We start from the raw sequence: 26,496 nt of genomic DNA on the forward strand, positions 1-26,496 counted from the left end.
ACTTTCTCTTTAACTCATATTCCTTGGACCTTGTTCAATCAAATATTAAATATAAGCAATGAACAATAAACTTGCCCTTTTGATTAATAATAATTACAATAATAATTACATCAAAATGATTGTTTTAGGACACAATTCCTTCATCTGCTCCATCAGCTGCAAATTGAGCACTTTTTAGTTGGGAGGGAGAAACATAAAGCGTATGATTGTGTTTCCTAAAGGAACCAATGTAAGAGGCATCAGAGAAATTACCTTGCTCTGGCATGTCCTCCTATTATGTCCATTCTGTTTGCAGATCATGCAGTGAAAATTCGTTTCTCTGTTCGTAGCCTGAATTTGAGTTTGACTTGACTTCAGTATTATGTCCGGCTTTTTTGCACAGGTTACAGTGCACTGGACTCCCTTTCAAAGACTTCTTCCTACAATGACAAGTACATCATGCAAGGCCTTCTCTACTCCCTGAACTTCAGCTTGATTAAAAACTATGTCCTTCATTGGCATTCCATATATCAACTCCAAGGCTCGCTCTTTAGCTCGATGGGCCTTCAAATATGGTATAATAACCCCATACTCTTGCTCAATGTCCTTTATGATTTCCTTAGGTTTGTAGTTGATATTTTCTCGCACACGATCCATGATACAATTTAAGATCCATTTCATTTTTGCTTGTCGGTGGCCAGATCGTTCTGGAAGTACACAACAATGCACTCCCTTCAATGCCTTTATCTGGAAAGTGTCAACATCTGGAAGCTTGGATGCATGTATACGCCATGAGCAGCCATCTTCAGCACATTTAGCAGTTACTCGCGCTCGGTCGGATCTGATAAATGTTAACTCAAACTTCTTGGCAATAGCCGTAGCTACCAATGCATCACGAAATGCTTTTGTATCTGAGAATTCCTGGCCAACAGCCAGAGTTTGACTATCACTTCCATTAACTACAACTTCCGATGTTGCAGGGCTGGTCTCGCTATTCACTGAAGCCTGAGGATAATCATCACCCACCCTGCAATATAGTAAGAAATTTCCGTCATTAGCAGCACACTTGGTCATTGACAAATGAGTGTTCAGTAAACCACCATTGTTTAAATTACTCCATAACACTACAGTATAAATTCAAATCAAACTCCCCCAGTCCATACTCCATACTCGTACGATTACTACCACTGTAAACTTGATTAATATACTTTCCCTTTCAAGCATCGATTGGCAGCTTAGCAGGTAATGTGACTACTTCTACGATTAGTCGATTACTACCACACTACATTTGAACATTTGATATCTACATTCAAACACTAAACAAGAAAAAAATCAATTTCATACCTAGGAAGTGATATTAGATCCTCCTCTGCATCAATGAAGCCGTGTGGATCAAGCCGAACCGCATTCTCTCTTCACCGAAACACAAGAAGATAACAAAATCAAATCATTACAAATTCATAATGCTATATGTTACAAATCATCTGCTCAATAGCAGCAATAGAATTCTCTCTGTACAATTCAACAAAACAAGATTTCTACTCTTCAAACAGTTCTTAAACAATCAAATTTCCCATTCCAGATTCCAAATTTTTCAGCTCAAAAAATCTGAATTATTAAATTTTATGAACCAAACAAGCCGTAACCTGCAAGCCGAACCGGCGGTGCGATCAAACAAGTAAACCGGAATCCTCTGCCAGGCCTCGAACTCGCTGATCATCGCCGCGACGGAGACGAGCCGAGCCTCGAGAGTCTCGTTGGGAAGCTGGTACTTGATCTCTACGCAACTCGGCGAAGCGGAGCTGACGAGGCTCGTCTTGAACCGGAGGGTTTCGAAGGTGACGGACCGGTCCATGAGGATGAGCCGGGTTTTGCCGCCGACGTAGCTGAGCTGGCCGAGTCTGCGAGTGAACTCGCCGCCGAAGTTGCATAAGAGCTTGGCTTACATGGCGGGAGGAGTGAGATAGTCGGGTCGGGTCGAGAGGCGGGTCGGGTTTCAGATCACATTGCAGTCGGTCCGGACAGTAGCAGTGGATACTGGTCCGTTTAGAGGGAGACTCTAATACTCGAGGTCTGATTTGTAAATAAGAACATTGGAGATGCTAAACTGTTATTAATAGTTTCCGAAACGACATCGTTGCATGCAATTACTGTTTTCTTGAGAAGGCACACATACAATTTGGTAGCCTATAATTATTCGACACCTCGGTTACGTTAACGGATTAGTAACACACTCTCTGAAGTGTCCGTATCCTAGTAAAGTCAAAATAATCCCTCGCTACAAGCATACGAACCTAAAGACCCCTCAAACTTGCTATCCACAAATTGATGGAAGTTGGGACTCAAACGCTAGCCTATAATTATTTGACACCTCGGTTACGTTAACGGATTAGTAACACACTCTCTGAATACCAAGGTTCACGAGCGTATCCTAGTAAAGTCAGAATAATCCCTCGCTATAAGTTCCATGTTAGATAGGACGTTCGACCAACTTTCACACCAGGTAGTTCGATTCTTATTGTTGGATATATTATTTTTTTGAGAAAAAAAAAATATTAATTAAACATCTATGACTGTACAAGCTTAATTAGAGGATAATAAATACATTAATTAGAGCATGGCTGGTTTAGAGGGCGTGCAATGGCACCAAAGACCGCAATAGTGTAGCAGCAGTGCTATTGTAACGAACACCAAACTTGATAGATGAATTAGGAAATTTGATCATTGCCTTTATTCAGTTCATTAAGAGAAAAATACTATTTGACCAACTTAATCGTAGCCGATTATTCCATTAACTAAAAATTAATTACTCATAATCACAAAACATTCATGCTAATTGACATGAAATATTCAACATCCACCCACTTTAAATTAAAATCCCTATAAGAAAATCAATCCCAAAATGATTTCCTAAATAAATTATCAGACTTTCCTACGACTAAGTTTTATTATTCAAAATTTTAATACTATTGAACATAATTCTAAGCAAATTCCAAAACAAAGTAGCAAATTCCGAGCAAAATGGGAGGGAAACCGCTATCCCAAATACAAAATTTGGAAAAGAAGAATCTCATTCCATTAAGAACAAAAATTAAGGAAGTTAGCCCAAAATCTCACACATTGAATAGACTTTTCAATCTTAGGAAGCTCCAGGAGTCCAAGTTCATCTTCCTTTTCAACGTTTTTGCCATTTGACTTGTACATTTTTTGGTCTCAGTTCATTTCTTCTTTAGCATCACTTGCTAGCATGGCGGATCACAAATCTCTCACTCCAATCATTGAAGAAGATGAAGGGGAAGTAGAAGATCACCATGTTCTTGCACCTAGGCAAATCATAAGGAATTGCCTGACGGATGCTTTGAAGAAAACCCTGGTGGATTTGGAATCTCAATTGTCTGCCATTGTCGCAATCCCTCAAAGCAATGCACAAGTATTGTTCGAGTTTGACAAGCGGCTCAAGAAGGAGGAAAAATTTCACCATTGGGAGTCGAAGGAACTGATGATATGGGATTCCAGTCCGGTAGAAGCTTCCAAGTATCTGAAAGGCATTGAAGAGATACATAGCCTGATTGAAACCATTGGAGGCTTGTCCGCAGACGAGCATGGGAAGCTGAAGAAGGACCTTCTTTACCGGGCAAATAGTGTGTTGCAGTTGGCAATGTCAAGGCTAGAGGAGGAGCTAGTCCGAATTCTCCTTCAGTACAAGCAATGTGTCGATCCAGGTCCCATGTCTTTTCGTTTGTTTGGAGCAGATCAAGTAGTGTATGATGAGTTCTCACTTGCTTCAATTGATGAAGGATCGAGTGAGGTATCGTCGGAGAGAAATAGTAATAGCAATGAATCGGAGGATTATGTGGTGGATTTGGTGCATCCACTTGGAATGCCTCATCTCAAGTCCATTGCAAATGTTATGTTCGCTACGAATTATGGGGATGAATTTTGCCAAGCTTTTATCAACACGAGGAAGGAAGCTTTCAATGAGTATTTGTTGGATGTTCTTGGTTGGCAGAAATTCAGCATTGAAGATGTGCATAAGATGGAGTGGACAAACTTGAACTCGGAGATAAAGAAATGGAATTGGTTAATGAAGATCGTCGTGCGGGTCTATCTTGCTAGTGAGAAGCGTCTATGTGAAAAGATTTTGGGAGAGTTTGGATCTTTTAGCTCATTTTGCTTTCTTGAAACAACGATGGATACAATGGGGTGCCTCTTGAATTTTGGTGTAGCCATAGCCATTGGGGCTCGTAGTCCAGAGAAATTATTTTCATTTCTTGACATGTATAATGTTATTGCAAATCTTCGAAATTATATAGATGCTTTGTTCATAGAAGATGCTGGATGTGCCATAAGAAACCAATTCCATGAGATTCTGAAGAGCTTAGGAAATTTGGCAAAGACAACTTTTGTGGACTTTGGGAATGTCATTGCTTCCAACACATCAGCAAATCCATTCTCTGGTGGTGGTATTCATCCTCTCACTCGGTATGTCATGAACTTTATTAAGACTGTTACTGACTATGGTGATACACTTAACTTGCTTCTCAAGGATCAACACATAGAAGGATCAATTACAGAAATTGAGTTTGAAGATAAGAAAGGCAGTTCATCTTCGACGCTCACTCCAACATCTCTTCATGTCATGTCAATTACTGGGATTCTAAAATCAAATCTCGAGAACAGATCCAAATTGTACAACGATGAGGCTTTACAGCATGTTTTCATGATGAACAATCTCCACTACATGGTGCAGAAGATCAAGAACATCAAACTTGAGCTTCTTTTTGGAGATGAATGGATAAGAACACAAAAGAGTAAAGTCCAGCAACATGTTAAAGATTATGTTAGAGCTACTTGGAGTTCAGCCGTTTCTTTGTTAAGAGATGATTTTCGAGTGTCACATTCTCTCTCAAAGAGAAGTTCTAAAAGTAGGTGCAAGGCTTTTACTAATGCTTTTGAGGAGGTGTACAGGACACAGACAGGATGGTACGTACCAGATCTTGAGCTTCGGGAAGACCTACAAATTTCAACTTCACAGAATGTAATCCCTGCATATCGTAATTTTGTCGAGAGGGTCTCTGTAAAGTTTAAGATCACTGACAAGTACATGAAGTACACTGTTGATGATCTGGAGAAGCATCTTTTTGATCTATTTGAAGGGTCGCGGAGATTATTAAACAAATCATTTACGTGTAGGAAGTGAAACTCTGCTTGTTATTTATAGTTCTAGTGTTTTGTGTTTTATTTTGTCAGGAATGCATTGTAATAGATGTAAATGCAATTGTTTCTAGTCTTCTTAAGCAAAATTAGGCAATAATGTATTGATGTTCATCAGCAACATTTTCTCTTTTTGTAGCAATCTCATCTATGCTTTTTCATGTTATTGACTTGCACTGATACCATTTAAAATGCTGGTTGGATTGTAGGTTCTTCATATGCTAAGAGCTTTTGTGTATGTCTCCATAGGCATAAAATGAGTCTTCGGCATATTTCAGGGAGAGTGAAGTATTTAATCGTCATTTGCAGAACCAATATCAGCTAACTAAGAATGCTTGAACCGTAAGAAGAAAGCTCTTGCTTGTTTCTATTCAAAGAAATGTCTTAATCTCAGCCAGAGAAACAGATGTATTCATGGACTAAAGTAAGTTTGTTTGATGCAAACCCTTTATTTGGTTGTTAGATTCTATTACCCAACCTGTGCTTACTATCTGAAAAAGAAAAGGTATAAACGAGTCATTCTTGATGTTGATATGCTATAACATGGAGAAAGGAATTCATAGACTCAAAGCAGAGAGATCAAGATTGAACACTAAATTATCTACGTTTTCAATTGGAAATCACCTAGCATCAATGTTTTTGCCAAATACAACACTGAGTATACATAAGATGGATACAGAGACAATGAATATGCAATACATTCTGAAGCTAGCTGAATAATCAACTCTACAAAAGCGCATCACCTTTGGAAGTGAAGCACCGGCAACAACAGGCCTTGTATACTTGCTTTTTGTAACTCGAGCAGCATGAGGCTTACAACTATCTATCTAAGGAGTTAAGGAAAGACCTTTGGACTACAGTTTGAACTTCGATCCTCCTCCCAATGTGCATAGTGACCATCTTCCAGTACCTCATTATTTCTTTGATATCCAAGTGTGAAGATCTAGAAACCAAAATCTAATGCATCTCAAACCAACTTTACTAAACAATGTAGATTCTGAACATGCAACCACTTTGTGGAAAAACATTCGAGTGGCAACAAATCAATACTATCATACAGATTACAGCATACTCTCATGCTTTCAGCAGCTGCTCGTCAAGCTTCTACAACCCAATTCATATATCTAAAACATAATGAGATTCAAAGAACACTGTACAACAAAGACTTCAAGCAAAAGCCGGGTCAGTACATAAAACAGTACACCCAGCATTATTGACACAGGAAGAGCTGGCAAAGCTTTCTGATACAAAGCCAGCAGTATCAAAGTAACTCCCAGACCGCCTATAATGGCGAGATAACAAGCATACACTGTCATAAAATCATACATCGCCGCCCTCCCAACTAAAACACTATAGAATATGAAGTCTCCCAATCCCAACTTGATTGAACCAGAAGATCCCAATCCAATACCCTCCAGCAACATACTGTCAACCGACACATCATCACCCTGCCCACGCTGCTGAACACTTGTTATGTGCTCTAGTAATGGCGCAGAAAGCTCACCCCTATCCGGAACCCTCCCCTCTTCAACCCTAACCAAACTCAAATCATTCCTGTTACCAAATTCAACATTAGCAGTCACATTATCACCCAACCCGGTACTCCCATTCTCGCCCAAACCAGAACCAACATTTCCATTACTCTCACTCTCGTTCCTCCTCTCTCTCCAAACCCTCCTCTGACCCACACCTCCCCTCGGATCCTGGGAAGCCACCACAGGCCGGGCCTCATAAACCAAAGCTGGAATTTCTTCGTCTCTTGAAATTGCTAGCTCCACCAACAGCCTCAGCGGCCCGACAGGCAGCAAAACCGCGGCGAGATCATACAATGCCATGGCCACCAACAGCACCCAAGTAGTCCACTCAGGCAGCAACGTAAACCAATACGCAACCAGCATCCCAATCACAACCAAATAGCCTTGAGTCACAAGTATCGGCATTTTCGACATGAACACAGCCAACACACCCACGACAGCAAAATTGAACAACACCACCAAAAACGTGACACAATCAATCGGAACACTAAAATCCTCAATCAAAAACAAAGCAATCTCGCCGCCCATAAAGCCCAACACAATAAACGAAGAGAAGCCCATGTAGGCTTTCAAGAACTTAGTGCATCTAAGATAGAACAGAAGGACCAAAACAAAAGTGACCAGAGTGACCACAGCCACAAACACAAGAGAGTTCAGAAGGGCACCTACGAATTTGTCCCAGGTGGAGTCCGAGGTGGTCTCCGTGTAAGCAATGTTAGCAATGGAATTAACGGTGACGGTTGAAGATGAATCGGAGCTTAAAACCGAGACCAATATGACCACGAGCAACATGCAGATGGAGACAGGGGTGATGATTCTGACGAGTTCTTCGCCGAGAGTTTCGAGAATGCTTCTGGGTCTTGGGTTTTGGGCCATTGGGTGGTCGGGAATTGGGTCGATTTGGGTGATCGGAGTTTGAGATTTGGTCGGGGATTTCAGAGTGCGATTAGGGAAGTTTATGAAGGTTTTGGTTGTTTGACTTGACCGTTTGGGCAATGATGACCTGCTGGTGTATGGGAAGAGTTCCTAGCCGTTGATCTTGGGTGGATTTTATTAAATCAAATTCTTAGTTTTGGTGATGTCATAAATGTCATAACAACAATATCTTATATCTCCAAGGGAGAGTATTTGTGACTCTTTTTTCTTAAAAATGCAAAATAAATTGAGTCACAACATGAGACACTGCCCAAGTGCCCATATACAAAGCCCAATTTGAACCGATGACCCAAGTTTATATTATCGTATTCATATACAGTTAACAATTTAGTGGTACATGTCTTTTATTTATAGTTAAAAAGTCATGAATTCAACTAAAATAGATAAGTTTATGTGAAAATAAAATTATAATTTGTGAAAGTAAACCGAACAAAACCCTAATATTCTATCTCTTATCCATACCGTTAGCTACAACTATATCTCCCTCTAAAATTCAATTTAAAGGCAATTTACAATCTTGTGGGTTTCTTACATATTGTGCTCTTTGATTTTTAATCATGGGGTGGTATTTTAAGTGGGGGCCCCACTATATAGCAACGACAAAACATAGGCGCTTTTAGGCCATGTTTGGTTGGTGGAAAGAAAAAACATTTTCCTTTCCTTTGGGAAAGTGATTCCTGAGGGGGGGGGGGGGGGGGGGGGAGGAACCAATTTCCTCCACTTTTTCCTTTCCTTTGGGAACCACTTTCCCTTCCTTGGCTGTCCCAAACGCAGGAAATGAAAGTGTTTCCTTTCCCAATGCTCAGATTCCACCAACCAAACATGGCCTTAGAGTTTCGTCGATTGAGGTCATGGTGGTGGTCTTGTGCTCCAGAAATTTCTGCACTATGAGCACGGTGGTGATTACAAACTTTGGTTGGTAGGTTTATCGTGGGTTAGTGTTTGATGGAGGTAGAGACAAGAGGCGATATGATTTATCAGAAAAGACAGACGACGGTGATAATATAGGTGCTTGTCGGTAAATTCACACAATGTGGAGCTGTTGCTGGCATGGATGACAATACACCCGAATTTCGAAGTGGATGTGGTTTTCCTCATGCATACCTAAACACAAGGTATATGGGGACTATATTCATGTTGAGCTCATATGATCTAACAGACATACATGGCAAAGCTATTGACGTCAATTTTGTTTTAAGTTACTAGACTTTGATTCAGGTGTGATGGACTTTTCTAGCTTATTTTTTTGTGTTTAGCTAAAATAATTAACAGAAGAAGGCTGTCTTTGAACATGGATGGAAGATAACTGCTCCGAGAAACCAGCAAAGAATTCTAGGGTTGGAATTCGCAAGGGAAAGGTCGTAGCCTATCCGGCGGCTCCTCGGCATCGATTGTGGTTCCTTGTTGCATCGACGAGCGGCGGGTGTTGCCGGATGGGTTATTGGGGTCTCTGGCCTCTCAGTCTTGCTTTCTATCATACGGTCTGGGCTGTGGACGATTCTTCTCTCTTTTCAAGCAGCAACGCTGGGGTGGATGATGGGTAATGGGCGATCGACGGCGGCATAGGGGTGGAGCAGGTGGCCAGTGGCCAGATCATGGCGGCGGCATGCCTGGATGGTACGGTGCTAGGTGCTTCTCTGTGGTGGGATTCTAGGTGGAGATTGCAGTGGTGGTCTCTGGTTCTTAAGCTGAAGGATGCAGACTCTTGGAGTTCTCTCGCTCCGAGGTGGCAAGGCACAGTGTTATGGCTTGCTGCGTGGTTTGGGTTTCTTCGGTGAGGTGAGCTCGAAGGGATAACCTTGTGGTGGTGGTGGTCTGCCGGCGAGGTTCCTGGGGAGAAGGATGAGGATTGTGGCGGCTATTTTTTATTTTTGTTTTTGTTTAAAGTTGTGTTTTTGGTTAGGTTTTATTGGTCATTAGCATATCCCTACTCCTTTGAGCTAGAGTTGGGTCAATTTGAGGTGTCATGGATGTGGTGTCATTCCTGGGGATGAATTGGTTTAATTTCAGTGTTATCTTATGGTCAGTGTGCTGATGAGCGATCATTGCACGTGGTCTGGTATATTTGGGACACGGTGTGGAAGAGGGCGTTGTTTTTTCTGGCGATTGGCCAAGAGGTGGTATCAAGATTCTCGGGATTCCTTGTAACCCGAGAGGTTGGGCCTTTTCGGCTCATGGAGGTCATTCATGATGACGGACCCGTAACTGGTTTAGGTTTTAGGGAGGAGAGTGGGGAGTTCATGTCCACTACCAGTCATTCAATTCTCGTATGATGTAATTTTGATTATTGTCAATAAAGGTTTCTTATTCTCAAAAAAAAAAAAAAAAATACAGAGGAAGGTTTAAAATTGTCGGTTTCAGGATCATGTACTCTCTAAACTTTAAATAGATACAATTACTTAAATAATATTTCTTTTTATCCTATTCTGAAAACATATAGGACGTCATATTTACTTTGTTAATAAATACTGTGATTTTCCCTTAAGCAAAAGAATCCTTTCACAAATCACAACTCGGGAATATCCATAACAACTTGAGATATTTTATTTAGAGGTCCTTTGAAAATCTGTAGATAAAAGTTTTCGTGCTGTCTCACAAACCATAAAACAACCCACTCTAAACACTCCACGCACCCCACCCCTAATTTCTCAACGCCTTCCGTCACGGCTCTAATCTAACGGCCACTTTTCTCTCTCCCACTTTTAACGGTCCACAGTCCTCCACATAACCAAGACCCCCAGTCTCATTCTCTACATAAACCCTATGATCATTCCATAGGGTTTTAGAAGTCTCAGACCCAGAAAAAAAAAAAAAAAAAAAAAAAAACAGAGTCTCAGAGAAACCAGCGAGCAAGGTACGATCGATTCCTTATGATTATAACTATTTTCTTCCCAATTACGATTACGATTATGTTGCTTCCGTTAATTTTTTGTTTGTTTTTGGTTATCATTTTCTGTTTCAATTCGGTTCGTCTTTGTTCTCTGTTTGTTTGATTATATGGCTAAGAATCTTTAAGGGTTTTATAGAAATAGGAAATTTTTATTCGTGGGTTTTATAGAAGACGCAATTTGGGTGAATCAATCAGTGAAAAAGAAAAAAGAAACGTGGGTTGGTTTTGTAAATTCTGCAAAATGGTCTCATGTGCTTGGTTTTTTATTTGTTTTGGATGAAATTTGAAGAGAGGAAGTGAAATTTGTCTCTCGTGATTCGTGATTATAATTCAATGTAGGCAGTCTGTGATTTTTCTACATAGTAGTATAATTGGCATGCATGGTTGTACTTGGTTATAACACAACTTCAGAGTTTTTTTTTTTATAAGGGTTGTTCAAGTACGTTGAGTCTTGGACAATGTGGTTTATATGCATTCAACTGGTGGGTGAAATTTATTCGAACAAGTGTTGTTTGCCTCTAATGTACAAGGCTGGGTGTTTGGAGATGTTCCTTTTTGTGGTTTTATGGTAAGGTTGGGTTAAGGGGTAACTAAAACAAGGTTGATATGTGTATTTCACTCTTACTATTTGGAGAATTGCTTATCAAAACTTCTGTTCTTGTGGATTCTTTTAGGTAACTGCAATGGCTTTCTTGAGTAAATTTGGGAATATACTTCGGCAGTCTGCAGGCAAGCAGATCAACTCTGACTTGTCTTCTTTCAAACTGTGGACCCATCAGGCTGTAAGATGCATGTCATCCATGGGAAGCTCAAAGCTTTTTATCGGAGGTGCTTTTAGAATCCCTTAATGTAATCTTCCTCCTTTCCCCATGGGGCAATTTTGTTAATAGGGTATCTGTTTTTATAATGCAGGTATTTCGTATCAGACGGATGATGGCAGTCTGAGGGAGGCTTTTGCAAGATATGGAGATGTTGTTGATGGTATGTGGAAATCTGTAATCTGAATTCTAGAAAAGAAGTATACATTGAAGTTATTGTAGTATGTTCACTGAAACTGGTTTTTTATAGATTGATTTCATTTCATTGTTTCAATCACATCTAAAGTAAGTACATTTTATAGAATTTCTATCTGCTCTGGCAGTGTGTCTCTGGTTCATTCCATTCAACTCACACTGAAGATAATTCTCAAAGTTCCTAGGTTGTATTTGTTAGAAACAAAATTTTTGAACATCTCAATAAGTTAATGCTGACTATTTTTTTTTTTCATTTTTATTTGTTTATAATCTTGAATGCTGATTGACTTGATAAATGTTGTAGCACGGATCATCACAGACCGCGAGAGTGGCAGATCAAGAGGATTTGGATTTGTTACTTACGCTACACCTGAGGGTGCATCAAGTGCCATTCAGGCCTTGGATGGGAAGGTAATTATTGTTATTTTCTCTTGATACCTTTCTGTGAATGGAATCAGCCAATGGTGGCTTTCATTTCAATTCTCTTGTTTTGTTTTCTTTGGAACTAAAAGCATCATGTTGATCAATCCTGAAACCATGTGATTTCATATGTTGTAGTAAAAATTTTTTTTTGCAATGGAAGTGCACTAGTCTTTAGAATTCTTTTATGGCTTGTCTCGTCTTGTGTTTTCTGAGTGGCTAGAATATCAAAATATATTTTACTGGAGTTGTCATTGCATTTTGGTCCCTTTCTGTGGATGGAATAAGCTAATAGTGGCTAAAATGGATTTCAAAATCTTACCTGGGATTTCTGAAATGGAATTTGAAGTGTGAGACTTGGACCGAACACTTCTTTCTTCTTTTCAACATCGAAAGGCTTACCTCTTATCAAAATGGAACTCAACTTCATGCATACCTGCGTCAGTTATTCTACATCTACTGTTTTGAAAGAAATGTCTGAAGTAACAAAAATCTTGCAGGATCTTCATGGCCGTGTAATAAGGGTGAATTATGCAAATGAGAGGCCTCCTCGTAGTAGCTTTGGTTATGGAGGAGGTGATGGCGGTTACGGGGGTGGCGGAGGCGGTTACAGTGGTGGCGGAGGCGGTTACGGTGGTGGCGGAGGCGGAGGTGGGGGTTACAGTGGTGGTGGAGGCGGCTACAACAGCTATGGCAATGACAGTTATAATAGTGGTGGTAATTACGGAAGTGGAAACTCTTTTGAAACTGCTAGTGGTGGAGGTTATGGCAATAGCACAAATTTTGCTCCTTCTGGTAGTGTTGCTACTGGTAGTGCCTATAACTTTGGAGTTGGTGGTGGTGACAGCAGCTTTCCCACCGGTGGAGGTTTTGGCGATAGCCCAAATTATGGTTCTCCTGGTAGTGTTGGAACTGGTGGTGCCGATAACTTTGGTGTGGGGGGCAGTGATGACAGTAGCTTTCCCAACAGGGACGATGAGTTAGGCTATCAGAGTAGGGCCTGATAAAAATTATTAGAACTTCAGGGGAATTTAGTTTGCTTCTCTGGTGTGTTATAGATTGTTTTTTTTTTATCCTTACACCTTTTATTTTGTGTTGGATTTGGCTCTATGAACTTGATGCACGGTTGCGTGCTTCTTCAATGCATTGAAGAACCTGAGTTCTGGAAATAATTATACTCTACTGTTAGTTTCAAATTTTCGTGTTCCCAAATACTTCAAACACAAAAATATTTCATTTCACCGAACAAGTCTCCTACACAAGAAACTCCTAATGCTTAAGACTTTCCCAGACATTAAAATCAGTAGTTGAGCTGTTATAATCTATGACACTGTCCTGGCACCCTATGAAGTATGTGGTCCGAACCGGATCTATGTTTATTAAAGCATGAGCAGTTCCGCTTCGACTAGCTGCAACAGCAACCTCATCTGCACCAATGATGACTTCAGCGTAACCTTTATCATCTACCTCATCGTTCTCCAGCCTAAACCTTGTTTCTGCTCCCCATATGACAAACGTTTCATTACAAGAATGGTGTCTGTGGTTTCCCCTTAAAGCACCAGGCCGGATTTCTCCAAGATGGATTGAAGCACAAATCACAGCTCCACCTAAATCACCAAAATGTATTTTGTATTAGATGATATGCAGATTTGAATTGGAAAATCCAATGAAAAATTGTAAAGACGAGGAGGAGGTACCCAAAATGCCAGATTGTTGGGCAAGGGAAATGGGGTCGAGCAACCATCCCCGCTTATCTTTTGCAATCCGAGAGGGGAACCCAGAACCGAACCTAACGAGATTGGCCTTGCTGTCGTCCTTGATGTTCTTCTGTAATGGTGTATTGATATTATGAGAATGAGGAGAGGACGAGGAGTGCTGGAGCCTGAGAGAGACCCATGTAAGCAGAAGGAAGATTGAGAGCAGAAAAGGCAAGGCATGGGGCTTCTTCAGAAAGTGTACAAGTGATGACCATGAAACGCTTTGGTTTAGGTTTAGGCTTAGGCTTCGGCTTTGGCTTTGGCTTTGACCATGAAATGGGTTCTCTGAGCTCTGGCTGTTCCTTCTGGGGTTTGCCATCACTTCCTCCGCTCTGTCTTGTCAAATTCGCTTCTCAATACTCCTTTGACATTGCACATAGGATGATAGGATATAGCCATATATAATATGACACAATTATGGGCCCAAGTTTGGCCTCTCGGGTTTGCCTTGTAGGTACAGGCTCCTTTTTTTTTTTTTGAATAAAGGGCTGGTGCGGTTACCTTCAAACTTTGATTAATGAAACCGTCGAATACAGGCTCCTATTTAAAATGGTTGTATTGGAAAATGATTTCAACGAGACCAATATAATTATATGTATATCATGATAAGACCACTTTTATTCAAATGGTTTCATATCATAATTTCGTTGTTGTTGGTAGAACATGATTTAAAAAAAATATATGTTTTCTAAGTGACGGACTATAAAAATGTTGACTTAATTTTTTTACTTTGAAAAGTATAAAAATAAGAAATTGGATCAAGATTTTTGAGTTCTTTTTATTTTTATAATTACTTAAAAATTATGATTTAGGTTAGGGTTAAAGAGAAAATAAATTAACAAATAATATGAAAAAATAAAATAATTCCAAGAGATAATAAATAAAAACCGAACCCTAAATTGGGAATTTGAGCACAGAAGTCCTCGTAGTCGTGGCCCATTTAAACCCCCGTCTCGCCCAAACCCTCAAACCCCCACTTTGTGTTTTCACAAAAACCCTCTCGTCTCTATTAACAAAATCCCCAATTTCTCTCTTTCAGCCTCTGCTACTTCATTTAGTAGTATCATCAGGTACCCTTTTCATTTCGTTTTCGATCTTGTTTTTGGGTTCTTGGATTTGGTTTCTGTTCTTCGTTCTCGATTTCGTTGTGGGTTTTGTTCTTCGGCTTAAAGTTTTAAGCTTTACAATCTCATAAGGTTTGTGTTTGCTGGGTTTGTTTGTATAGTACAAGTAAGGGTATAGATTTTAGATTGAGTGAAAGTTTGGATCTTTGGAAATATTACAGTGTTTTTTGAAACCCTAAACCCTGGTAATCTCGCTCTTCATTGAAAGCGAAATGGGAAAAGAAAAGTTGTATGGAACCATTCACCTCATCATTTTAAGAAATGGGGTGTTGGGTTTATTGGAGTACTGGGATTTTGAAGCAAAACTTGATTAGGGTTTTGGGGTTTTTGGATTTTTGTTGTTTTTGGTAAGGGGGTTAAGGTATTACAATGGTTTTGAGACCCCAAACCCTGGTAGGAAAGGAAAAGTTGCATGGAACCATATACATCGTCATTTTAAGAAATGGGGTGTTGGTTTATTGGAGTTCTAGATTTTGAAGCACAACTTGATTAGGGTTTTGGGTTTTTGGATTTTTGTTGTTTTCGGTAAGGAGGTTAGGCAGGGGTGATAAGAGGAATGTTGATTTCTGTATCCAGTCTTGTGTATGATGTGGAATTGTTTCTTGAAACTTGTTTTTATTTTGTGCTTTGTCGTAGGCTGCGATGGCGTTCTTGAGTAAATTCGGCAATATACTTAGGCAGACCGCAACCAGGCAGATCAGATCTGAATTGGCTCCTTCCAAGCCGTCGATTTTTCAGGCCATAAGATGCATGTCAACTGGGCCAAGTTCTAAACTATTTATTGGAGGTACTCTCGTAGCTGCTTAAATAAGTTTTCTCTCCTCCCTGTGGGATGATTTTGTGTTTATGGGTTCTCATTTTTTTGTAATGCAGGTGTGTCATTTCAGAGTGATGAGCAAAGTTTGAGGGAAGAATTTGCCAAATATGGTGAAGTTGTTGATGGTATATAATACTCTTAATACTCTCTTCTTTTTCATTTTTCATTCACTAAGATTAGTTCTTGTGTTTGTTACAAAAGTTTGAACCTTTAAGACGGACTGACTTGATAAATGATAAATGTTGTAGTAAGAATCATCACAGACCGTGACACTGGTAGATCGAGAGGCTTTGGATTCGTTACTTACACATCTAGCGAGGAGGCATCAAGTGCCATCCAGGCCTTGGATGGTCAGGTAATTATTCATATTTCAGACCTTAATATTAAAAAAATCAGTTTATAATACCTGCTGAATGAATCTTGAGTACAGAATCTAAAGTGCCAGACTCGGGAAAATTTTCATGTGGAAATTGCGGCTGGGAAAAAGCTCATATTTTGATCTAAAGTTGTGCTTTTTATCCTGTGAATTCAATTGATATAAACTTGTTAAAGTTTCAGCTTCATGTATGCTGTCATGATTAGTTCAACATGTAATATTTTGAAGTGCGTTTTTGAATTGTAGCTTTTGAGACAATTCTAGTGAACACAATATGTTGAGTTTAAAATGCAAATTATGTTGCTTCATGTAATTGCATTAACATATGCTTTTTCTATGTCATAGTTGTTGAATTTAAAATGTCTCGAAAATTCTTGTAGGAGCTTCATGGCCGCCGCGTCAGGGTGAATTATGCTACTGACAGGCCTCGGACTAACTTTGGAGGAGGTGGTTATGGTGGTGATGGTGGTTACTCGAGAGGTGGTGGAGGATATGGTGGTGGTGGTGGAGGTGGGGGTTATGGAGGTGGCAGCTATGGTTCTGGGAACTCTGGTGGTGGATACGGTGGAAGTGGAGTTGGCTACAACAGCGGTGGTACTTTTGATAATGCTAGCACTGGTGGTTTTGGTGGTACTGACAACAGCTTTTCTGCTGGTGGAGCTCAATTTGGAGAGGACAAAAGTGGCTTCGATGAGCCATTAGAAGGAAACAATAGGGATGATGATGACACTGCAGACTTCGAAAAAAGGGCCTAAATTTCAAGAGAAATTAGTTCTTTTGTTTGCAGTGCTAAAGTAGATTGTTTTTTGTCACAACTTCTAGTGCCTCCCTCCCAGTCTTCCTCTGAACCTTTCATTTCAATTGTGTTAAATTTGGCTTTGAACTTAATGCACCGTTTGTTGTGCTTTATCAAACCTGAATTCTGGAAATAATTGTAATTCAAGGTTTCCTTACATGCTTGTTGATTACTTTTAAGTGTCCAGAGTTTAGTCTTTTTACCATTTGCAAAATATAATGTTGGAAGATCTTTTCTAATTTTATCAGAAGTTAGGAGTTTTGAATGACATATATGCATTTGTTAAGCATGAGCAATAGAGGAAAGAAAGGACTGATATAATTGATATCCCCTCGTATTTTCACAAAGCCTCGTTCGGTAATTTGGAGTTCTAAATAAATCATTAGGAAACCAACAATGTTAGAAGGAATCGTTGGTAGATTCGTTAAGCTGTAAAGTCAAGAATACCTAACCTCTCCTATATTTTTGTATAGTCTATACACTTTTGCAAAACTTAATTTGGTTAAAATTCAGATATCATAATCATTCATCGAAAACAACCACTTTTGTGCATTCAGGACTACAGGAGAACCTTTCTTGGTCTTCTCCACAATCTGCTGTATTAGTTGTTTCTCCATCTCATCATCAGAATTGCTATTCTCCCCCTCACTGACAGAACACTCGACCATGGAAATGTGCTCATCCCCTAACCATTTCTCTTCCTCGAGAGCAAAATGCCCAATGGAGCCATTCACATCAAAACTTTGATGGCAGATTTGATCTCGGAATGTTTCAATAACTTGACAAGGTGAATCCTCCTCTTCCGACTCACTGAGCTTCATCAACTCTTCGTAAGCCTCATTGTATGCATCTAGAGCTTCCCCTGCTAAATTCATGACTAGAGGCTCTATGATGGTTTGGCTTTGTTCTTTGGAATTAGTACCATCTTCTGATTCCATAATGCGGACCTCCTTCTGGCTACTGCCATCTTGGATTGTGGACTGCACAGAACTGTTTGAGAGATCCCTCAAACAATCCTTATGCTCTGATTCCACAATGCGGACCTCCTTCTGGCTGCTACCATCTTGGATTGTGGACTGCACAGAACTGTTTGAGAAATCCCTCAAACAATCCTTATCCTCTGATTCCACAATGCGGACCTTCTTCTGGCTGCTTTGTAGTGCTGCCTCAAGCTCCTGGATACGCTCCTCCAGTCTTGATTGGATAACTTCATGCAGACGCAAGCTAAGCTCTCTAGGAGAAACTGCATAGTTTCCAAAGTGATGAGCAGTGGAGGTGCTGCTTGCATTCTCATTTGACTCGGGTTGGGCAACAGTGTGCCCACCAACCATTTCAGCTCTCAATTCGCCTTGAGCAAAATCTGCCATCAAGTCTGGGTCAAGCTGCAAAATTTTTAACTCCATTAGTGCTAACAAGAATTGAGGAGATTTCCACCTCTGCCAAAAGAACAAGTGCATGCAGTTGTAGAAAAACATGTAGAGCTCCTATGAATTACAACTCACGTTCTGCAAAAGATAGCTATTGGAATTCAGGAAAAAAAGGAGATAAAAACTTAATAATGTTTACCAAGCAACGGTCATCCCAAGTAAAACAGAATGAAAATCAATGAATTGGATTCACCCACAAAGTTTCAGTACACAAAATTACTTCAGAAGTAGGAAAAGAGCTAGTTGTCTATTTACACAGCTAGGTTGAACCCAACAATCAAAGATCTAATGTAAACCAAAAAGATAAACTTGTGCTGCTTAAACTTAAAATTGCAACGATAAACATCGACTTTGTACCTCATCAAGATCAGTTAATCTTCCCTCCAAAGTAGAAGTATTCATGTTTAGCCCCAACCTCTCAAGTTCAGCTTCAAGCTCTGCCTCTATTTTACTCATCGACTCTGAACTCTCCTCAGCTTTCTGCTCATATGAATCTCTACCATCATACTTGTCCATATTCTGTTCAGCAGAAAAAGGATTTAGGGCCCTGTTAAAAACCGAATTGTCACAAGTATCCTGTGACCCATAATTCTCATTAGTTAGCTCCTTCACCGTTACTGAATCTTTCATTTCCAGTTCTTCATGCAGATCTTCAACCAGGCTCTCGGTCTGCTTCAATACGTCTTTCAACTTGTCAACTTCCTTTCTATTTGCAATGAAAGAAGATATTACGCCAATAGAAACCCCAAGACATAGTAGAACTACTCCATCTGGTGAACCTGATGAAGGTACAAGCATTAGGCCATGAACTGTGATACAGTGAGAGAAAGACCATTCAAATAGCTAGAAAATACAAACTTAGTATTAGATAAATGGTAAAGATTAGCATTTTGATTATTTGATGGTTCACATATATAGTAGCTTCTATGGTTGCTTTTAGTCAGATATGCCAATATCTGGATATTATTGATTTAAACCCAAAATAAAGCTACAAGAGAAGAGTCCCACCTTCAACATGCAAGTGTTTTCCGCTGGCCGTGTGACTGGAACTGTTGGATCTACCAGTCTGCCCCTTTCCTGTCTCAATTTTCATCTTCTTTGGGAGATCCAGACAACCAAGTTTTGGTGGTGGAGGAATCCCGGAGCCATTTTCATTTGTTTCTAAATGGTCTTCCTTATGCAGCTTATTTTCCTCGATTCCAATCTGAGCACTGAAATGGTCACCATTTGCTCTGCTAATTATTCGGCTTCCATCACTCACAATCAATGGTCTCATACTTGGAGTGGATGGTGAAGGAAGGGTAAGGACACTTGTTTCAGCACGCTCTTTATATAACTGAGCCATCAGACAACTTTCTAAGGAATTTAGAGGCCTAACAATATGCCCATGTGAATGTTCAGTTCTTAAAGACCTTATGTTCCTCAGAGGAGCATGAAAAGAACCCTTTTCTCCATTGGAAGATTTAGGTAACATGGCACCAGTATTGTCATCAAAATCATTACTTTGCCTACTTTCATCTCCATTCTCATTTTTGTTTGCTTGGTATACTGGTGATATATTTGATAGAGAAAGTACATTGCAATGTTGGTAACTCACCAGACTTGCCAGCTTTTCACCATCATACCCACTAGTAGAAGCCTCTTCGGTGTCAGAAACACCTCCCCAGACATTAATATCTGCTACTCTCTCACCTGAAACTGGTTTTCTATCCCTGTGTCTGCGGAGGGAAGAGCTTGGGGACTCAGGTTTCTCAAGATTTGCATCCCCAAAAGAAACATTTAACAAGCCATCCTTATCCCTCTCCCTCGAAAGTTTCTGCCAATACTTGGTCAAATATCCAGCACCGGCAGCTGCGGCAACAACCCACAAATCCATATCTACTCTCCCTTCTAACAAAGAAAGCCTAACTTAATACCACCACACACACTCTTCTCTCTCTTTCAATTCTCAATACCCCATAACCATAAACATCCATAAAGCCAAAATTGGGGGGAGACAAAAAAACCTTTGAACCAATGAATCAAACACCCTTTGTAGATTCAGAGCAGCATTTGATTACAAAAAACTCAAACCCGAACCAAAATCCAATGCCCAGTTCATCAAAAACAGAACGTCAGCTGTCAATTCTCAGCATCAAAAGCTGGAATATACTACTTCCACAGAACAACACAACACTAAACAGGCATCAATATCCAACTCCCAAAAAACTGAAAAAGAAACCTCCAATTTTCTGCAAGAACAAGAAAAAAAAAAAACAATTACAGAACTAAACTCCTCAATCCACATAAGAAACCAACCAAGAGCAACAATATAAACAACATACATAAAATTCCAAACACTACCCACTTCATAGCAACCTACAAACACTAAAACCCATCACTCAGAAAACTCCACAAACCCCACCAAAACCCATTACTGAATCGAACTCATTCCACCAATCACCATTAGCAAGAATGTGAAAATGTCTCAGTGCTCTGAAATGAAGCAAGAAAAAAGATAGAGACTTTACGTATTATGAGGGTCCTGGAGGCAATCCAAAAGCAGCCCAACTTGTGAATCTTGAAGAATTAGCACCCGCTGCTCTGTTATCTACAGGGCTCCGATACAACCCACAAGTTCTTACATTTGGTAAACGACGACAAAAAAGAAAAATCGTTATTCTGACCAAAATTAGATAATAACGATACATATAAAAATTACCCCCTCTTTTTTTTTCATGGGTTATTTTCCTTTTTCCCTCTTCCTTCTTTTTTTGATCAGAGTGAGGTAGCAGCTCATCTAGGTTACATTAACGATTTAGTAACACATTCGGTCAGCGCTTGGACCGAGATCTACGAGAATATCCTAGAAAAGTCATAATTAATCTCACTTATTTACTTTAACTTTAATTTTTTTTTTTTTCTGATTCCATTATTTACTCTAACTTGGTGTTTTCACTCATCAGCTGTTTGTTTATTTTTTTTATTGTTCAATCATACGGTGTCTTCAAAGGTTTTCTAGGCCTAGAGACTAATCCGTGGCCACTAAGAATATATTGGGATTTAACTCCAATAAGTGTCGGCGGGATTCGAACCTGGGTATGAGGGTTCCACACCTGGAGGCTCTTACCAACTCGACCACCTGTGATGGTTCAGCTGTTTGTTTCTTGAGTAGAATACAAGAGCTCGCAATGAGAGATATATGTCACTATAATTAGCTAATGGCTATGACATGCTTTATTTTATTTTTTATTGATTCTATTTGGCTTTTGGATTTCTCACATACTTTTCGCAGTAGGTACATTGTCGTCTTTGATATAATCGCCCCAACAGAAAAAGGGAATAGAGTAGATTCATTTTATCTTTCCAACAACAGAAGTGAAAAAGATCAGCAACCACCTTCTTCACCCCATCTTATAAAAACATGGCACTGAATCAAAATCAGGTTGTCATTTTCTTATGACTCCAGTTTTGACATCCTTGTGTAATTTTCTTGAGCTCCTTTATGTGAAAAGGATAGGGACCCTAAAAGGGAAAGAACACAAAAGTTAAGGGAGACTTTGGTCCTTAATTTAATGACCTTATATAGTATAGGACTCAGACCAAGCAACCCACATGGATATTGGACCCCCTAAGCACTCCCACCCACTAAGAAGTGCTTCACATGCTAAATTATTAGCAAGCAATGGATGAGAGTAACAGTTTTTGATGCGGTTGCACATCAGATTTATAATATTTATTAGATATGAACTCAGTAGTTGAACTATCATGATATTGATACCTGTCACTGTTCCTTTAGTTATAAGCCATTCATTTCACAGTTGCATACTATATAGAAAAGAAGGATGATATTGATATTTGAGTTTCATTTATTCTCTGTATCCTTTGATGAATGAGAACCAGACCAGCTCAATGAGTTGGCTAACCCGCAGCTTTTGATTGATAGGAATTTGAAATCCCCTAAACCCAAATTTGACATAATTCAAGGCTAAATTCATAGGTGTGTTTATGGGCCTTATGGCAGGTCCAACATTATCACATATTAAACAATCAAGTCTGCAAAAACTGTCAAATTGATCAAGGATTTCAGGGTAAAGATATTGATCTCAGATTCATAATGTATAAGCTTTCAAACTAGTATCTGCAACAATATGTTTTACATTAATTGCGACACTAATTCACAAGTACAACATGCTAAGAACCACTCAATGCTCTCTCACTCTTTATTCATCTTCTTATACCCGAAGCACAAGCCACCTTGTAGCAATAGGACTGATCTAAGCATATAATGCAGCAGGGCAGGCAGCCTAATAAAGAAACAATAGCATGAAAAGGAATCAATGGGCCACAGAAGAGTAAAGGCTATTCCAAGGAACTTATCAACTCTTCGAAATTAAAAACAAGCCAATCAGCCTTTGCTGCAACAGCCTCCCGATGTTGAACACCAGCATAGCAGATGAACAAATCAGCACCTCCAGGTTGACGTGCCTGGAAACAGTGAAAAACAATATTGGTTACGAAACTTAATGTGTAAGCTTAACGAGAATATTATTACATTAATCACACTAACATGACTTGACTCAATTAGCCAACCATCCTTGAACAAATCAGTTCAATCGACAGATCATTCACCACTATCAAAATACAAAAAAGATAATTCGTGAAACAATCCTATCCTCACTTTTTGCTCTTCCTTCCTTTTTCCCCAGAATACTGAACCAGTCTATTATAATTTTAGGAGAAGATTATTAATATTTCAATCAAGGAAGCCTGATCATCATTTAGCTCTATGTACGAGACTAGATGCAAGAAAGTAAGACACATAAAACACAAAGTAATATTTGTTGTCAGATGGACTTCGAGTGATTTACTTACCTCGAGATCAGTCGCACCATCCCCAATCATGACTAATTCCTTGTAATTATGAGCCTGAGAAAACCAGTTTTATAAGCTTTACCACCACGATACTTGAAAACTAAACATCAACCATAAGACGATGGACTGACCTTCCTTATCCGTTGCACTGCAGTGGCTTTTCCTCCACTCCTTGAAGTGGGCTCATTTTCATCAAAGCCGACAAACTCTCCATTACTTCCAAATAGTAGTTGATTGGCAAACACGTTTTCTGGCGGAATCCCAAGAATTGATGCAACAGGCTGTAGAAATAGTTGGTTAGTAACGACAACATAAAAAGAAGATACTGTCATATGTGAAAACCCATGTATCAGAAGCTCTTTGTTAGGCCCAAACAACCCCTCTCCAAAGAAACATGGAGGAAAATAAAAATCAAGTAACTATAGAGAACAAAAATTATCTTTGGTGATGAACAATTGTAGAATCCGCCACAAATAAAAGATTAACATATATTTCACTCCTCCTGAAAATTTAAGTGAGCATGCAGCAAATAATATAACAAAGTCTTTCTTATTCAGACTACTCTAATGATCCATTTATATTTCAAATAATTCTAATTTTCCACTGACAAGTGATAAATGAGACCAACAAAGTAGCAATATAAAGAAATGGAGTACTCCAACGTTCGGAAGCCTACTTTTATCATTTGACGGAAACCTCCAGAGACCAGGTAGACTGTGGTTCCATTAGCTTTCAGCTTGTTGACTAATTTGGCTATGCCAGGAGAAATCCTACATAAGAATGTGCACGAAGATTAGTTTCAGAAACTTTTTCTTTGGTAATATTGGCAATACTTTATTGTGTTGTCTTCAGGTCACCCTAAATCTTATATGGTCTTATCTAAATATCTCACTTGTATCAATAACGGCAATACTATATTTTGTAATCAAATTTATAAAAACACAAAAATCATTCAATATTTATAAAGTACCAAAGGAACTCCTTGAGCAAACAAGCAGGCAACATATACTAAAGATACTTAAAGGAAGCCAGCATACACTCAAGCTGATTATTAGAAGCCTCCTACCTTGGGGGCCTCTTTTCAAGATAATCTTGTACTTGAGACAGGGATGGATTAAACAAAGATAATCTGGCAGCCAAAGCCTCCTCAAAAGGTACTGAACCACTCATTGCCCTAGAAAGAATGAGAACTGCAATCAGAGACCAAAGTTCTATAATTCAAAACAAACTAAGCAATTTTATTAGCGACACCCACCTAGAAGTCCATTCTGCAACAACCTTTCCGGCTCCACAAAATTCTGCAAGTTCATCAATGCCCTCATCCAGGCAAACCGTGCTATCCACATCAAAGCAGACCGCATCAGCATTTCTCCATAACTCAAGAACCTCTATAAACATTAAAATACCAAATCATAGCAACATGTCATTCCATAAGGTCACAGTATAAAGCCTAGGTGGGGCAATTACTAATTTCATAAGAAGGCCTAGTTGATGCAATTGTTCTGCAGTCTTAAGCACGAACTCTTTCAATGAATCAGCAAGCAATAATCCACACTTTCCACCGACTAAATATACATATATTTAACACAGTTCAGCTCCAATGAATCAAATACCATCCTAACGTCCTCACAATGATGCCATCTCTTTCTAAAACCAATTATAAACCCTAGAGGCAAACAACATAGCAGTAGATCAATCACATTACCTTTAGAAGGTAGCATGTTGCCAAAGCGGCTTGATGGGGAGGCTTCTACTGGTTGAATGGAAGCAGCAATTGGCTTGAGAGATCTGTGGTGCTGCTCTATCCCAATATTTCTATTTCTATACAAACTTTTGGTGAATTGCGCTGAAGATGTAGGAACAAAAGCATGGCTCTTTTGCCTAAAATGAGTCCCAATGGCGGTAATTCTAGACGAATTCACCAATCCTTCCATGAATATCTGCTTCCACCAAATCAAAAACTACAATCATAAGAGAAAAAAATATCCCTCCAACACCCTAAAGAAGTTGCATAATGCATACTATTCTTACAAAACACAACAACCCAATTCTACAAACCCACAAATTAACACAACAAAGAGCTAAAGATCATAAATTTAATGCATACATACATAAACATATCACAATTTAAACCAGAAAGTTCATATTTTTTATACACCAAACAAAACCCAACTCATACTATATGAACTTTTTTCTTCCTCACATTTTCTGGGCAAGCAAACACTAAGCAAAATGCCATTACCAGTCTCAAATTGAACGCAGAAGTTACAGAGTAAAAGCAAAAGATTGAAACTTTACGAAGGTAAAAAAAAAAAAAAAAGACAAGGAAGATTGAAATGAAGGTTTACCTGTGTATATATTACAGTGTTTGGTTTCTTTCCTCAGATCTAGCTGCTCCTTTATTTTATTGGTACAAAGATTAAAATAGGAACAGCTACAAAGATCTAGCTGTTCCTTTTATTCTGTGCTCTTCATTTTTTTTCTCTGGAGCTCCCTCCCCCTCTCTTTATGTTTGGTGTGAAGGAATAACTTGTCTTAATTACGAAAGTGACCTTCAATAGTATGGGGTAACCCGACCCGTTTGTGATGGGCGATGGACCCCTCGCCGTATGGCACACGACGAGGGGTGGCAAACGGGTTGACACCCGTTAATCCAGAAATGTGCGATATGACGTGTTAGTATTATTAAAAACAAAAAAAATAGGAAGTGTAAATTATAAAATCGAGAGTGTGGATTTCATTTAACCAATTAAATGCAAAAAACTTGTTGATAGTACTGAATTTTACGTGAGGATATGTGACTCACCAACCCAACCCAACCCACCAACTTCCACAACTGGCAAATACTCTTTGACTTATTTGTCCAAATGAAATTAAAAGTCCTACTTTTAGATAATTTAACTTTTTCAGGCAATTTACAAAGGGATTTGGTTTTGTATAACTAACCTTAAACTTGGGAATCTCCTAAACCCAATTACAATTTTTGTTTGGCCAAGTGCTACCAAATAATTATTTCTAAAAATGTTCTTTACACACAAGTCAAATATGAGGTATATCTTGACATATGAAGCTAGAGATACATTTAAACGAAAAATTGACTCTTTTTCACCACCTTACTAATAGTAAGCTTGATGTGATTTCTGAACAAACTTAGCAGATTCAACTTGGCTTCTGTTATGCAAGAGGTAGAATTCTCTATCAATTGCCTTATTCTTACATAGCTTTGCAGCAAAAGTTGATGTTGGGTGCACAACACTTAACTATACATACTCATCTCCACACCCTTTTTCTTGCATGGTGAGACATGTCAAGGTGTGAGCTTCTTTTGGTTTTAGCTGTTGAGAAATATTGATATAAC

At 39.2% G+C, this 26,496-nt stretch overlaps 8 protein-coding genes across 10 annotated transcripts; 3 read left to right on the forward strand and 5 right to left on the reverse strand.

The window, feature by feature from the left end:
* On the reverse strand, nt 1–2,044 carry LOC133745602 (uncharacterized). 2 transcript variants are annotated; one of them, XR_009863679.1, is made up of 4 exons: nt 1,626–2,044; nt 1,324–1,392; nt 253–1,006; nt 1–156 (listed from the first exon to the last, which is right to left on the reverse strand). XR_009863679.1 is itself a non-coding variant. In XM_062173698.1 (3 exons), exons 1-3 carry the CDS (start codon nt 1,832–1,834, stop codon nt 406–408), a joined length of 879 nt encoding a protein of 292 aa, XP_062029682.1. In that variant the 5' UTR covers nt 1,835–2,044; the 3' UTR covers nt 8–405. The 2 variants fall into 2 exon arrangements, 1 of the variants encoding a protein (XP_062029682.1); XM_062173698.1 differs by having other exon boundaries at nt 8–1,006.
* A 1,182-nt stretch (nt 2,045–3,226) lies between these two features.
* LOC133745048 (exocyst complex component EXO70E2-like) lies at nt 3,227–5,277 on the forward strand. Its single transcript, XM_062173044.1, has one exon. It carries the CDS (start codon nt 3,227–3,229, stop codon nt 5,177–5,179), a length of 1,953 nt encoding a protein of 650 aa, XP_062029028.1. The 3' UTR covers nt 5,180–5,277.
* A 495-nt stretch (nt 5,278–5,772) lies between these two features.
* On the reverse strand, nt 5,773–7,713 carry LOC133743131 (presenilin-like protein At2g29900). Its single transcript, XM_062170926.1, has one exon. It carries the CDS (start codon nt 7,602–7,604, stop codon nt 6,318–6,320), a length of 1,287 nt encoding a protein of 428 aa, XP_062026910.1. The 5' UTR covers nt 7,605–7,713; the 3' UTR covers nt 5,773–6,317.
* A 2,686-nt stretch (nt 7,714–10,399) lies between these two features.
* On the forward strand, nt 10,400–13,169 carry LOC133743326 (glycine-rich RNA-binding protein 2, mitochondrial-like). Its single transcript, XM_062171208.1, has 5 exons — nt 10,400–10,518; nt 11,229–11,382; nt 11,467–11,535; nt 11,872–11,978; nt 12,488–13,169. Exons 2-5 carry the CDS (start codon nt 11,238–11,240, stop codon nt 12,989–12,991), a joined length of 825 nt encoding a protein of 274 aa, XP_062027192.1. The 5' UTR covers nt 10,400–10,518; nt 11,229–11,237; the 3' UTR covers nt 12,992–13,169.
* LOC133743327 (uncharacterized) lies at nt 13,047–14,131 on the reverse strand. The gene is made up of 2 exons (XM_062171209.1): nt 13,685–14,131; nt 13,047–13,594 (listed from the first exon to the last, which is right to left on the reverse strand). Exons 1-2 carry the CDS (start codon nt 14,061–14,063, stop codon nt 13,257–13,259), a joined length of 717 nt encoding a protein of 238 aa, XP_062027193.1. The 5' UTR covers nt 14,064–14,131; the 3' UTR covers nt 13,047–13,256.
* Nucleotides 14,132–14,660: 529 nt separating this feature from the next.
* LOC133743328 (glycine-rich RNA-binding protein 3, mitochondrial-like) lies at nt 14,661–17,014 on the forward strand. The gene is made up of 5 exons (XM_062171211.1): nt 14,661–14,814; nt 15,505–15,655; nt 15,742–15,810; nt 15,934–16,040; nt 16,442–17,014. Exons 2-5 carry the CDS (start codon nt 15,511–15,513, stop codon nt 16,814–16,816), a joined length of 696 nt encoding a protein of 231 aa, XP_062027195.1. The 5' UTR covers nt 14,661–14,814; nt 15,505–15,510; the 3' UTR covers nt 16,817–17,014.
* Nucleotides 17,015–17,210: 196 nt separating this feature from the next.
* Nucleotides 17,211–20,952, reverse strand: LOC133745435 (uncharacterized). 2 transcript variants are annotated; one of them, XM_062173509.1, is made up of 4 exons: nt 20,795–20,952; nt 19,293–20,515; nt 18,642–19,063; nt 17,211–18,239 (listed from the first exon to the last, which is right to left on the reverse strand). In XM_062173509.1, the coding sequence occupies exons 2-4, from the start codon at nt 20,158–20,160 to the stop codon at nt 17,367–17,369; spliced, it is 2,163 nt and encodes a 720-aa protein (XP_062029493.1). In that variant the 5' UTR covers nt 20,161–20,515; nt 20,795–20,952; the 3' UTR covers nt 17,211–17,366. The 2 variants fall into 2 exon arrangements, with proteins under 2 accessions (XP_062029493.1, XP_062029494.1); XM_062173510.1 differs by lacking the exon at nt 20,795–20,952 and adding an exon at nt 20,609–20,783.
* A 1,368-nt stretch (nt 20,953–22,320) lies between these two features.
* LOC133706884 (phosphoserine phosphatase, chloroplastic) lies at nt 22,321–25,647 on the reverse strand. Its single transcript, XM_062132432.1, has 8 exons — nt 25,487–25,647; nt 24,844–25,078; nt 24,394–24,526; nt 24,205–24,312; nt 23,815–23,908; nt 23,270–23,419; nt 23,139–23,192; nt 22,321–22,751 (listed from the first exon to the last, which is right to left on the reverse strand). Exons 2-8 carry the CDS (start codon nt 25,070–25,072, stop codon nt 22,626–22,628), a joined length of 894 nt encoding a protein of 297 aa, XP_061988416.1. The 5' UTR covers nt 25,073–25,078; nt 25,487–25,647; the 3' UTR covers nt 22,321–22,625.
* Between the last annotated feature and the right edge of the window lie 849 nt (nt 25,648–26,496).

The sequence above is a fragment of the Rosa rugosa genome, chromosome 4, assembly GCF_958449725.1.
Source record: "Rosa rugosa chromosome 4, drRosRugo1.1, whole genome shotgun sequence".
Lineage (NCBI taxonomy): Eukaryota > Viridiplantae > Streptophyta > Magnoliopsida > Rosales > Rosaceae > Rosa > Rosa rugosa.